This window comes from Zonotrichia leucophrys, chromosome 5 (assembly GCF_028769735.1).
Source record: "Zonotrichia leucophrys gambelii isolate GWCS_2022_RI chromosome 5, RI_Zleu_2.0, whole genome shotgun sequence".
In the NCBI taxonomy this organism is placed as follows: Eukaryota; Metazoa; Chordata; class Aves; order Passeriformes; family Passerellidae; genus Zonotrichia; species Zonotrichia leucophrys.
In genome coordinates, this window is record NC_088175.1 from 30,616,831 (window position 1) to 30,631,889 (window position 15,059).

A 15,059-nucleotide genomic window follows, 5' to 3' on the forward strand; every position below is an offset into this window, starting at 1 on the left:
CTGAATTCTCAGCTTATCTGTGCTACCAGTGATGTATGAAGGAACATACTCCTCCAATCCAGTTCCTATTGGACACACAAATCAAAGTACTACTCCATTCTGGGTGGGATATGCCAAGTAAACAGTGATTACAGAGCAGATAGGAGCATTGCACCATTGGCACATGCTGGACAAAGATCAGAGCAGCTGCAAGATACTGCATGGGAAGTGAACTCTAACACGGGATCACAGCTTGTGTAACAAATCCTGGGAGGTACAGGCAACTCCAAATAGAACTGTTTAAAGCAAGTGGCCAATATCCACTGGAACAGGACGCTCTGAAATGTTGCTACCAAGGGACTCATCTAGACATCCAGATCTGTAACTTGTCTTTATATTTTACAGCTTTTAGATGACAGCCCTGCCTGAGGAGAGCCACATGTGGCATCGGCTCCTGGGAGCCTGATTTGCCAGTGCTGAGCCAGCACTCCTGGAAACCTCCCGGCTCAGCCCTTCTGGGAAGGTCAGTTATCTGCTCCAGCACGAGAGTCCTTATCTGCACTCATTTCAGAGTCCTCAGAGCTCTCCAGGAGGGCAGGTGGGCACTTATCCTAACACACAGCGAGGCTGGAGAACAAAGCAGGTCCATGGCAGGCCAGGCATGACAGAAACCCCCCTGACAAACTGGCAGTGCCCTAGAGATGGGCATCAACCCAGCAAAAACTAGCTACTTTGATACCTTGTTCTATCCTAGGGTGGAAAACAAAGTATTAAGGATGCCAGAACAGAAATTGCCCAATAACACATTGTTAAAATACTTTACCTTTGTTTCTAGTTTTTCTGCCTATTATATTTTATCCTATCCTGGGACTTGGACACGGCTCTAAGATGTATCTGGAGCCTGAGGTACATATAAAGAAAAATCTTCATTTGAGACTCTGTATAAAATATTGTGTGATGAGACATACATACGCTCCGTGGAGGCAAAACATGACAAAGATCATCAATTTACATTTACAACAGAAAGTTTGAGTTTTAAAAGGAGCTGCCTAAAAAGGCAGCTTATTTGATAAGCACAAAATCCGATCCCGGAGCTATCAACAGACATCTCATTTTTATTTAAAATTTTAAAAAAGCATTTTCAATACTAACCACTTGAATATTTCCAGAAACAAATCCATCGTATTTACATTTTACAAGGAGAAAAATATGGACAAGGAAAGTGGCAGACATGTCTAGACTGATTTTCTGATAGCTGCTGGTGTGTTTTAAATAGCTCGGCAATTTGGAATATTATATTAATCCCAATGCAAGGCACTTGGGGAGAAATTATAGATGAGACAGCCAAAAGATATTAGAGTTATTAGTATTTCTCAATTATTAATAAGAGAACAGCTGTCCCTTTTTCTGCAGATTTCCCTAGATGTAGGCTCCTGTTGTAGGCCAAAGCTGTAATAAAGGCACTGCCACACTGCTACTGTGGGGATATCTAAACACTATGGATTTAAGTGGTTTCAGTGCTAATTAATGAAATTCCCAGGCTGAAGTAGAAGTAGGTCCTTCTTGGTCAAAATATTATAATACAAGATAAAGGAAATTTTAAATGCTGTGGTGAAGTACCAGACGCCATTAAATATCACCCAAGATGTAATAGGGAAGATGGCATTTTTAATAATTTAAAAAGTCAAAGAAAGATTTTTACCTAAGTGCTATGCAAATACCTTTCCTTTTACATCTTTGCTTTCTTATGTACCCTAATCTAAGTTAGTACCAACAAGCAGAGAGAAAACTAGCATATCTAATCGGGTTGAGGTGGGGGCTTTCTGTTTGTTTCCAATTTAGCACTTTGGGTTTGGTCTTTCTAGATTCCAGCTCTAGGATTTGATTTGCACATAGGACAGATCTGCCATCTTCTGTATTTTAGCCCCTCATCACCACCACTACACTTTAGATGTGTGCTCTCCTACATCATAGGAAGACACCAGAACTGGAGAAACAGATGTCCCTGTGTGACATCTATCACTATCTGAGTGAATGGTGATAAAGGATCAGCTGAAAAAACCTTACTTACTCCCCAAGTAAAGCCCAAACTAATTCATGACCAGAGAATAATCTGCTTCAAAAGACTTCAGCATGTATTTGAACATTACAAACCTGTTCATTTCTATTTAAGCAAAGCTTCATTTTATCAAGATACTTCAGAAGCCATTATCTTAGATTAACTTCATATGAAAGCTGGATTAAAAGGTTTTACAGGAATTTTAAACACAGAGGTAGGAAACAGATGAGAGTTAAAAGAGAGTGTGATCTTTCTGCCTTGCAGAAATGTAGGCAGTGGGAACACAACCACCCAGCCACCAGCGCAGCACATTCTGCATAAGGACAGAGCTGCTTCCCCCTTCTTATCTAAGACATTGCCCTTGTGAAAACAAGAGCAATGACAAAAACTGGAGATTGAGCTGAGATTAGGAAAACATAGTAAGTGAACGCCTGATCTCATCTTCACATGCCTTTGAATTGGGACTGTGCTTGAAAAAGGAAGGTTTAAGAGATGGCACACTGCTTTCTCCCAGTGCTAACATTTGGGTATCAACTCACGCTGCCAGGCAGCTGGGCATGAGGCACTTACACAGCACAGACCTCAACTGTTCTGTAGGTATTTGCCCAAGTGAGGTAGGTTGGCACAAGTTTAAGGGTTAAGATTTTAAATTTTTTTTCAGGAATGCCAAATCACTTCAGAACACTGGATTTCTGACACAGTCCACAGATATCTAAGTTTCTGTTTCAGATTACTTTTGAAACATTCTTTGATCAAAATATTTCCAAGCCTGTTTTAGAAGCAAATATTCTGAAATGGATTAAGGCACTCTCAACACCCTGATTTTATGGCAGTGCTATACCAGGGATGTAACTCCTTATAGTGCAAGCACAAACAAGGCATTAAACTTACTTTTCCAAAGAAGCCTTTGAAGAACTTCCTTTCCTGGAGGAACAGGGGGGACAAGTCGAGCGCTATTACTGTAGGTAGCTAAAATGTCCCAGGGTTTCAAACCAACAAGCACACACAAGAATAGGGTTTGGAGGGAAAGGAAGGGGTTTTAAGAGTTATCCATGAGAAGGTGCGACAGGCAAATGTGAAAATAATCCTATGAAAATGCAGATCAAAGGGCACACACACAATTCTAACAAGCTACTGCCCTGAAATTGGTGGAAAGAAGAAAACCTCAGCCCCAATTTCATGCAAAGTGGTTACTTTATTTTCACTCTCCCTTGTTTAGTCCCTTTTGGTTAGGTTATAAACCAAACTTGGCAGCAGACATGGTGGTTAAACAAGTAAAATACTGCACAGGCTCTTGTGAAATGCAAGGTTCTAACTCCAGAATTGCAGGCTAATCTGCTCTGTATTGATCACTCTTCCCCAAAGCTAATGTTCTGTATGTTGGAGAAGCATGTATGGCTGATATAAAGCAGGGGTAAGCACTGCTGCATTTTATTCCATTTGTTTATTGCTCTGGCTTACATGCTACTCTTAAGCTTGACATCTTATGCAGTCTTCTCTGAAAAGCAAGGAATTTCATAGTAACCTTGTGGTAGAACTCAAATACAAATGAGACCTCTTTCTCGAAAGCCTTCCAAGGCTTTATGCAATAGTTATACAAATACTAGTTATTCATTCCACAACTCTGAATTGATAGGTTGAGCAGCCTTTAAAACCAGCTCAGGCAGGCAGAGACAGTTAGGCAAGTGCAAAGATACCAAAGGCTGAACTACAATTTCCTAAATTTCTTCAGGAAAGCAATTATACCGATTGCCCAATTCACATGAAGAAAAAGCCAGCACACAATTTTAAGCGTATTTGCATGCAGTTTAGTTTACTAGCTTTATTTTGTTACCAGGCTGTGGAAAGTAAACTACATGAGAGGACACTTGACGAGGCCTGCTGCTCTGTGAGCACAGCCACATGCTGCCCTGCGTGTGAGGGAAGCCGGCGTGAAGCACAGAGCTGCGCCTGCTGTCTTTCCAGTTACTTCCCTTGTAAGAAAGCTCTGGTATAGCAGTAATGAGGAGGAGGTGGAGAATTGCAGAAGAGACAGGGAGTGTCTCTGTGACAGCCCCTGACCTCACGTTTACACTGTGCAATTCCAACCTGTTCATCGCTGATACTGCTATATTAAAGTATTGCCACAAATACCCTGAGGCAGTGTCTGAAGAATTGATTGATAAACAAGGTTATATTTAACTCAAACCTATGGTTCTGATGCAAGGCAACAACTGCCAGGAAACATCAAGTTAAGGAGGGAGTGTCCATCTCAGCTTTGCATTTCCTGGCCCTGCTGGTGTGTCCCTCTCTGCCCCATGTCCTTCTGCAGAACGTTTTACCAAGTATCTGTGACATACTTACATCAACTCAGACACTGTATAAAGAACATCTCCAAGCTCAGTCAGCTGAAAAGCTTAAGCACTTTTGGAGGCAGGAACAGTTGTGTATTTGGACAGGATATGGTGAACACTAGGAGGGGAACTAATGGATTAATCACAATGTAGTGCGCATAATGAGAAGGGGTTGGATGCTGCTGCCAAGTTGAGCGATGACTATTGCATTACACTAAATAACAGCTTTTTAAAGACAGCAAAAGCTAAAGAGATTCACCAGAAGCTACCTCATTTTTAGGTGATGGTTAATTTTGCTCTCAGAAAAAAGCTTGTTAAACAAGATTATTTTTTTAATAAACTAGACAAGGTTAATGGAAAAGGCATCATGCAAAATGAATTTTAAACAACACTAAGTTAATGTAGTTTAGAGGTAACTAATGCATTTTTTAAAATATTAAATTATGTCTCTTTACCTGCTAAAACAAGAACATATATTAAAACAAATGCATAATTTAAAACAAAAAGTGGCAAGTTAGAAACCAATACTACAAGCTAAAGCTGATTTAAAATCAAAATATGACATGAGAGAGTACACTTTTGTCTTTGATGATGTTCCCACACCTGAGTCAAATACACTTAACAAGGCCCTTAAAGCTGCTTTCCAGTTGGCACTAAATATTTTAAATTCAGTTAAATGGTTCTGAAGAAACCATTTAGAGCTTCATGTCCATCTACAAGAATCTAACCAGATATTAAATGTATACAAAGCTAGCAATGTATCTCTACTAAGGGAACAACGTAAACTACGTTGGTAATACTCTACTAAGGAAAAATACAAGTTCTGTTGATAATATAAACCCATGTTAATATTAAACTAATAGCTAAATATGAGGGGGTTTTAATTTATTAATGAGACTGTGATGCCATTTCATCAGACAGAAAGTTACAGTATTGTTGGTGTGCAGTTTCAGAGCTATAAAACTGTAACAACAGAGTACAGTGTGGATGAGGGATTCTTGAGCTAAAAGTGGCTTCTTGTACTCCGCTGTCAATTAAGCAATGTCTGAATAAAATGCTCACCATCACTTGTTTTCAATTCTGCAAGATGCAGCGCTCAAAAACAATTACACCCATTAAAGGAGCAGGTAATAAAAAAATCCCTGAAAGGTTATTTCCCACAATAAAGAGACAAAGATACATGTTTGCATCTTTCAAAAAGTAAAGCAGTAATTAAGCTATTCCTAAAGTCAAGATTAACACTGTTCCATATTCTTCTTAGCAAATCCCACAAAATCTTTTAAAACCCAGTAGTCAGTCCTACAAAGGAACAGTCTTCAGTTCCCCAAATAAATTGCCAACTGTTGTACAGCAAGAATTAAGAGGTGAAAATATATCTATTAGAATAAGAAAAGACAGACAGAACTTAATTTTTGGAAGCCACAGGATAGAAATATTTCAACAATTCTAATTTTTATTGACTGGATTTATAAAACCTACACCTTACATGCAGAGAATAAAGTTTAAAATAGCCCACATACACTTCAATGTCATTTAACCACATTAAAAGTGAAGTCCAATTTCCCTAAGCCAGTCTTTCAGTTTGAGCACTGCAGCTCAAACTTGTAATTCTCTCAAAACCAAGAGAAAGCTCATCAAAATAACTAAATAATGTGAAAGCAAGGGACTACCAGAAGAACAAACTGTTTAATCATCACATTCCTCACATGTGGAGATATCACCCAGTGTTTGGCTTCTGCTAAATTAAGAGTGTCTTGTACAGAACAGAGTTTCCAGTAATGGTGATGTGCTAAAGAAATGCCCGTGGTTTCAAACCCACATACTGGGGGTGAGGGGCAGGGCTTGAATCGCAGTGAGCAGCTCCAAATGGACCTTGCATCTGATGGAGTCTAGCACTAAAGCACACAAAGTAATTTCGGTAATCTGAATCTTCCTCTTGGGGCACAAAGAGAATTTCACCTTCACTTCTCAACTTCCAACACCGACAAAGGAGACAAATAGCAATTTTAAGAGATGCACATTTGTATTTGGTGTACACATAGATATCAAACAGCAGAAGAAATCAAAACTATCTGAAGAAAAATGTTAATTTAAGAAAATGGATAAATTCATGCCATCCACAATTTGGCATAATAACATAACATGAATTAAGGAAATCTAAGTATTTACTTTCAGAAAATGCTGACTAACTGTAAAAGTTAGATATCCAAGTCTGATGTTTGAATCAGTAATTCATGTGATCAAAAATCACAGTCCTAGAAAGCCAGATTACAGAAGAAACTGGGTGCTATGCTTTTAGTGTGTCTCATTAATTATAAGCTTAGCTACACTTAGCTGACTCGTGTAAGATTTTTATAAACTAGAGAACAGCTACTTCACAGCATAGCTCCCCAGGGAAGAGAATGAGAGAAGTAGCACAAAGTAGATACTGCAGTGCTATTTGGTGTGCTAACAGAAAGTATTCTGAGAAAATCAGAAAAAAATCAGAGACAAAAATGGATGCAATTGATTATGTGGTCAGTACTTGCACTTTTAGGTACATAAACTAAATCCACAGAACAAAGAAACTCATTTATATTTTGTGTGGCCCTTTTTAATAAAAATCAATCACTAATCACTGCAGACTGAATGGGAACAGATGGGATGCAGCTTGAACAGGTTACTATACATTAGCTGAGAAAGAAAAGAATGAAAAGACTTGATTTTAATCAGAGCATTAAACCAATTCACAAACTTTACAGCACAACAGAAGGCAGAAAAGACAACCTATAATGCTCTGCTGTGTGCTAGAAAGAAGAGAAAAAACAGGTTGAGATGGAAACCGTTTGAGCTCTCAGACTTGATGAGAAAATGGATGTCCAGTGGCACATATTTTAAACCAGTAGAAGGGTTTGATGGATTTTGTTGAGCTTCAAGAATACAAGAGTTTCTTCCACTACATGCATACTGAAGAATGTATGTAGATAAAACATATAAGAGAAGTAATGGCAAGGACTGCAGTTCTCTATCTCTATTAAAAATTCCATTTTTTCATGTCCTTTCTCCTGTGCTTTTCAATGATGTTAAAGCCTCAGTTCCTTGACAGACTGATCACTGCCTTTCTGGAGTTTGCTATTTCCACAGGATTCTGTGGTATTATTACTGCAGGAAAGAGATGACAAGACCTCTTCAAATGAGCCACAGAAATACAAAGAGCTTTGAACGAGTGCCATTTACAGGAGCAAACGTTCACAGAAGCCAAACTAAGAGCAGCCCACTTCATGACATGTCAGAATTAGGCAGCCTTCAGGCCACTTTGAGCAGATGCAAGCCGGATTATTTCATGCATGACTACAATGCTGCAGTGCATTAGAAAAAAAAGCATCCTAAAACAAGTAATATTTTGTATAATAATGGTGAATTAAGTCACTATTAAAGTGGCAGGCAACAGAGGGAAAGAGAGAGAGGGGGAGAAGAAAAGAGAGAGAGGGAGAAGCTGTTAAAAAACAATGGCTGAAGTCCCATGTGGGTACCAACTTAGCCTGAAAGGTCACAGAGAATTTTTACACATTTGTTTTGCAAATAGTTTCTGCAAGTAGAAAGAACAGTTGTAACTCTCCCTCTCATCATCAGATTAGCACGTCCCCCCAAGAGCAGCAGTGCTCTCAAACCGGCCAACTGTTCTCCTAACATGGGTCAAAAGTTCAGTCTTTAGCTGGAGCACTGCTCCAAACAGACCTCTTCCAGTAACACTTGCAGCCCCAAAGCCAACGTTCCCATTAAACAAATATACATACAGATTTCAGCCTCTTCACAGCATCTTCACAGATATGCATTCCTCTGGATTCATCCACTTCCACGTGGCCCAAGTACTGCAGGAAAGAGTATGGGGAGAAAAGGTTAACAGCAGCTCCTTAAACTCCTGGGGGTTTGATGAATCCAAGATCTGAATTCATCTCAGTACAGCTGATGCAACAGACATTGCAATAGACCAGCACTTTGCCAGCCTCCTTTTAAACCTGCATTTGGGGATTTGACTGTGTATACCTACGGAGGCACCAGCATCAGCAGAAAAACACAATACAACTAGAAATTTGGAGGAAAAGACAGACTTTCCTTACTCAGGGGAAAATACGTAATTGGAAAGTATTGAAAACTGTGCTTTCCTGCTTATTCATCATCAGCTTTAGTCATTTTTTTTACTAGCATAGCACGAAAACATTACATCAATATCGAGACAATGCTGAATAATTAATTTTTTAATAATTATAAATATATTTATTATTGAAAACCAAGTTACACTACACAGTACGATGACCAAATATTTTTGCACGGTAATATCCAAATAAGAGAAATTTGCCCACCCCTTTTTCAAAACTGTAAACCAAAACTGTTTCTCTTCATTTCAACAACAGGTTGTTATGTGGCCACTGAGACATTCATTGCTCTTACAAAAATCTCTTTTCCACAGATTCATCTTACCAAGCTCTACTTAAACACCCTAGCAACACAACAGTGAATAGAAACATCAAGCTTCAAAGCCTTTGAATTTATAACCTAGAATAATATTAGCCTATAGAGAAACCAGTTGCAAGAAATGTATGTCAAAAATGTAGTGTTCAGGGTACCATGGATAATTTGACACTCAAACATTTAGCTTTAATTTTTCCAAATTCCCTGTTTTATCCAATCATAGGGGGGTTTTTTTATAGTGAAAGGAAGTGTTCTCTCAGAAAAATTCATATCCTTTTTCAAAGTACTTAACTCTTGAATAAAATCAGAGAAACTATGAAAACCTTTCTGAAGTTTTGCAGTGAGAGCTATAGGTGAAAGAAACTTGCCCTAATTTACTTGCCATTGTAAGAGTTGTATGCAATTCAGCGTTTAGATTCTAGGCTAGCTAGAGAGTGGATAAGTGGTTTTAAAATATGATACAAGAATCAATGCTTGTGTCACTTAATGCAGTAGTAAACACAAGTTTAATAACTTTTTAAGAAGTTGCACTTTATAGCAGACTATTCTGTCATGAGTTATTTGAAATCTCCTAGATTTTCTTTCATTCATTAGGATACTAGACTTGGACAAAAAACCATTTCACTCACAGTACCATACTGAAGCACCCTCAGATTCAGAGATTCAACTATATGGAAAAAATCACGATTGTTTCAAAGACTTAATAGAAACTGGAAAGTTGAGGTTTTTTCATGCAAGGCAAGACGCTCCACAAGAGGAAGCTCTATATATCATTAAACTGCTGAAAGATTTACAATATCTTAAGTGACAGAGAGCTTTAGCATTAAATCTCACTATGTGGCATTTTTTTAAACAGAGTTAAATGTGGATTGAACAATTTGGGAAGAATTTCATTTAAATCAGCCCTCACAGCTGGAGAACAGCTTGAAAAATAAATTGCAGTGAAATTAGAAGGTAAATAAAAGATCTGACTCTTTAGAGCTTTTTCAAAATGAGCTCTGTGAGGCTGAAGCCTTATAATTGAATGCTGGAGCTGCCAAAACAGCAACTGTACTCCCTCAGTTGAGCTTGCTGAACACTTGCGCAAGATCTTCATTTCTCCAGAGCACGAAGCAGAACATTTCAATCCTAAAAATACACAAACAGCAACAACTAAAGATGCAATTACTGTGTGTCTGGAAGCACATATGTACATCATCAGCTACTCGGTTGTGCCATGACTTCTCTGGGAGAAGTTCCAGATGCAGAAATTCTGTTATACATTTGTCGTAAGAAAGTTTTGAGTTTAGCAACTTCTTTTTAAGAAGAGAGTGATATAGACAGGAGCAAGCCTGAGGTCTGTCCTGGACAGAAAAAAAATATGTGTAAGCAACAAACCATCTAGTTTGCATGACCATTTGTATCATCCATAGAGAGGGCAACTTTCAGATTTTTCCTGACCTATCTGTGCATCTCATTTACTTCAGTGTAGCCACTGAGCCAGTTTCCAACTGAAGATCCAAACCATTCAGCCCCTGTACTTGGCAACCTGCCTTTTGCTTGGAAAAGGGAGAAATGGAACAGGGTAAATATTGCCTCATGTCACACTGCAAAACAGACAACCATTCTCCCCTGTGTTGCCAAACCTCTATTCAAGTCCCATGTTCCAGCTTCCAGCAATCAGTCATGCCACTGCTGCTGGAGACAGCAAGTTTAGCTGCAGTTTTCAATACTGCTTCCACTCCTGTGAATGGAGACATTATTACACATATCAAGTGCATCTATCCACACCAAAGGGGTATAATCCACAGACCTCATTGAGAATCAATCAATTCTGAATTTTAAAATAAATTGCACTCTCACACAATACTTCTTTATGATATAAAGGACAAAAGGTACTTTGTTTGCATTTACATGTTACACTTCTAGCTCTTCATACAAAGAGAAAAAAAACTTGTTCTTGCCGTTGCAGAAGCCAGTTCTGCAGAAGCCAAAAGCTCATCATTAGCACTGGTGCTGAACATCTTACAGCAATTTCAAAATTCTTCTTGCTTTGGTTTCTAACTTTTCTGGGATGGAGTGGTGGTGTGTTAATTGCTTACACGTGCCAATATACTTTTCTTTCCTGTAAAAATAAATTTTAATTCTATAACCAGAACACTGTGGTCCTCTTCATAGCCAAATGCCCCTTAAGCAGCAGGTCCCCTTCCAAGTCTTCAAGCTTCTTTCATCAGTCTAAGAGTAGATATACACAGCTGCTGTATTTTACCAGTGCTGCAATATTTATCTGGTTTTTAATGGACTGTAATTGAAGACAAAAATATTTCCTCAAGAAGACTGGCAAGAGATTGTCAAAACTGAAACCTCTTCTAAAGTTTCTATTTTAAACAGAAGTGCTAAATTGTAAATCTATCTCAACTTAGCCTTAAATTTAAATTATTAGCTCAACTTACTAATGCAGCAGCATTTTATGAGTGACATTTCAAAATTTAATAAAGGAAATGCAGCTACTAGTTAGAGCCAGAAATGAAAGTTAAATACCAGAATTCAGGACTATCAGAAAAAGAAACTATTGTTAAACTCTGTTGTTACATCACTAGAAAAGGATTACATGGAAACCACTTTAAAGCAGATACACAAATCCCACACTTCTGTACACAACCTTTCAGGATCTTTGAAAGGAACTTCCCTTTCAAACTAAAGGAGACGAAACTGTTGAAGTGCCTGGGCAGCAACTGTCCTATATAAGTAAAATCTCATGCAAATCCATGCCAGCACATTATCACAAACACACTCAAGGACTGGGACACGTAAGTGCTGGTACACAGAAACCCACAGCACTGCCCAAGCCATTCTGTGGTGGATGATGACTTTGAAAACAGTAAGGAAAGGAGTACCTCTGACATATCTGCAAAGAGCATTTCTTGTGACAGGGATTGTAGCATTCCTGGAGAAAGTGAGTACTTTTCCATCAGGAAAATGCACATAGCAGGAATGCAGTATTAATATTGAATGTACTCCTACTTAATTTCCATAGCAACCAGTGAATGATAGTCATGACATCAGCAGTTCTTGGACATAAGTTGTTCTGTAAGAGATTTAATCGTTATACCAGAAATTACCCACCAGTGCTTTTACAGAAAGCTAAAATCCATGTGGGCAGAGCCCACATACAGAGTAACATAACATAAAAGCTCTAATCCAAATAAAATACTTTCAGAGGCTGTTGAGGAAAAGTCCTTAATGCAAACATTATTAAATAGAAGCACTGCTTATATTAACATTTTTAGCAATAAGAAGATGAGATTATGGTACAGCAGATAAACAGAAACAAAAAAAATTTCCCTCTTCATCATTGATTTTCATGTTCTCTTTCACTGCAGATGCTGTTTGGTACCAATCTCAAACCAAACATAAAGCAATTGACACAGAAACAACTTAAACTGGCACACAGCAAAGTATGCTTAGAATTTGAAAACTGCTTGAGAAAATGTATTCTTTTTCAACATTTTAAACTTTTTCCAACTTCATCTAAAAACCAACCACTCAAGTTACCATATCAAGTGTTTCTGGTGAAGTTTTCCTACTGTCTTCTCACAATACATGCTATTGAAATTGCTCCTACTAAAACATCAAGGGCTGATACACCAGGTCAGAAATAAAACACCATCTGTGTCCTAGTACAAGCAATACTGCCCTGATCTTCTTTGTTTTCATTTCTCTCGAATACTGGCTGACTCAGTTCTCAAAATTTCAAAGTTCAACACTAACAGCTGGCAAAAAGATCCTTCACCAGAGCTCCTTCAACCTGGACAACTCAAGCCAATTCTGTTTGTTCAAGTCTGGTAATATGCTTTTACAGTTTCTATTTGAAACAGACTCAGCTACACAAATAATTGAAGTTCCCTCTGTATCAGCAGATGTTCACATGCACTGTTTTATTTGCAGTAACAGATTAGGTTCTTTGGATTACATTTGAAACTAGATGGACACAGGAAATGAGCTTACTTGAAGTCTTGGCCAAGGTGTCCTGTGCTAGGAAACGAGCTACCATGAAGAGAAGCACACCAGCATTTCTTGGTATTTTTCCTAGAGGCAACGACATTCCTCTTTCTTCCTCTGTGAAAGTTCTGGTGTACTATTTGCAACAGTAAGACTGACTACTTGACATCTGCATGTGCAGATATGCTTCTAGAATTGGCATTGCTCAAGAACTAAAGCCTGAGCACCAAAGTTGCAGAATGAAATGCTGTCTTGCAAGCAGACATAAGCTTAAATCCAGAAATCCTGGATACGTCTTAAAGCTGAGCTACTTTTCCTCTGACTTCTAAGATTTACATTCCAATGTTCAATATTTTATTTCTCTCCTCTCACACCCATGCTCCTGCTTTCTAAATTTATTGGTTTGAAAAAAATGTTTGCTCGGACAAAGCTGTAGAAGCACAAACAGAAACTCTATGATTAAGCATCAACAAAGTTTAATTTTGCTTAGTCAAAGCAATAGGTTAGTTAGGATGCTACACACATCGCCAGAAATCAAAATGTCTCACCAACCTGTTAAACTCCCCAAAACAGGGAACTGTAGCAGCTATGACTGCTAAATGTCTCTGAATACTGAGGATCAAAAGAATCTAAAGCAGTACCTATACCAGTAGTTCTCTCTATTTTTTACATCACACCCACCTAAGAGCCACACTGAGCATTTCACGTACTGGTTCTCACATGATGTTTATCATTGCCAACAGAAAAAACACTGTGAGTCAGGAATATTGAAGATGCAATAAAGAAGCTCCATGCAGGATATACAAATGCTATATTCTTCATTTTCTTATAAATCCCTAAAATGAGGCAGAGAGGGAACTCAGAAGGTTATGTAGGACAGCACTTGCTTCAGGGCAGGATCTACTTCCACATCTACATCAGAGAAGTCAGCCTTGAAGTATTATGACATTTCTGTAACTGGAGATCACAAGGCTGGACCTTCTACTCTGTAGTTTGCATGTCTCACTTTAGAAAGGGATATTATTTTGCTGAGTTGTTATTGCAAATGCATATCCTAAATTTCCCTTGGTGCAGCTAAACACACTATTTCTCCTAGTCCCTCACAGCTTCACATATGTACTGTCAGACTTTGGTTTTCAACTCTATGCTCTGATGTGCAATTCCTATTTTTCCAGGAACAGACAACCATTTAAAACTTTTATTAAAAAAAAAGAAAATATAAAGGAAAATCAACTGTTGATAGCATGAAGTGTTATACACACACTGCACAGGTGTCCACCGTATCTTTTCTTCAACTCCTGCAAAAAATTCAGTTTCCATGTACAACACTGGGGATCTCCTAATTTTAAAAAACAGAATAAAAAAGTATAACTCCATGAGAACTTTTTGACTTCCAACACCTAAATAACATTTAAAATAAATATTTCTGCAAGGCAATCCAAACAATTTTAATTGTCCTATCTTTAAAACAAACTGAAGTTTATAAAACTATTTAAGAATTTCATCTTTGCCAAAGACAGGAGGTTTTTAAAACTCAGCAAGAGGCTTCATTTAGAACTTTTTGTTTGCAAGGCCATTCAAACAAAACTAAGGGTTGGACACTAGGGTAAAAAGTGTAAAAATTAGGGATCCCCTTACATTCCTTTTAGCCATGATAGAAATGCATAGGAAAATATTGGGAGTAAGCGTCACACCTTCCACTATAATCACCATCTTTTATAATTAGCTGACTTCCAGCCTTTTTCCTGTGATGTTAAATGCTGCAGGATTTTTTAAGTGCACCATTGCTTGCTGAGGGGTAGCATTCAATAGGAGTGATTACTGCTCACTGCTAACATCAGGTCATGCCTTCATAGATAGAGGTTTCTAGTGTTTAATGTGTAAGGCTGCACAACATTTCAGAAATCAGCAGCTTTGTCACACTGACTTCTTAAAAATACTTAACATAGTTTCCAAAGACTATTCAAGTACCTCAGGCTTTCACATGCTTAACTTAAAGGCACTTCAGCATCACGCTGGTAAATTCTTTCACAGCTATTATTTCAAACTGGAAGTGCATTTAAGACATAAAACAAAAGCCACAGTCACCTGTGCTGGTACCAGTCTTTCTGACCTGAAGAAACAGAATGCAAGCTGTCTTTATAAACTTATTAAATATAAGAAGTTATTTTTAATATGAGATTTATAAATTTGACATGAAGCAATAAAGTTCAATATGCAAATTCCAAAACCAAACAGGACACCTGGGCAGCCAC

At 38.1% G+C, this 15,059-nt stretch overlaps 1 protein-coding gene across 18 annotated transcripts in view; it reads right to left on the reverse strand.

The window, feature by feature from the left end:
* NUMB (NUMB endocytic adaptor protein) overlaps positions 1–15,059 on the reverse strand; it is a 92,143-nt gene that overhangs the window by 14,392 nt on the left and 62,692 nt on the right. For 12 of the 18 annotated variants that reach the window (XM_064713811.1, XM_064713805.1, XM_064713815.1 and 9 more), the window contains 2 exons: positions 8,148–8,222; positions 2,930–3,007 (listed from right to left, as the gene is read on the reverse strand). In XM_064713811.1, coding sequence (XP_064569881.1) covers positions 2,930–3,007; positions 8,148–8,222 — 153 coding nt within the window. The remainder of the gene's footprint in view (positions 1–2,929; positions 3,008–8,147; positions 8,223–15,059) is intronic. The other 6 variants (XM_064713814.1, XM_064713808.1, XM_064713813.1 and 3 more) reach the window with 2 other exon arrangements.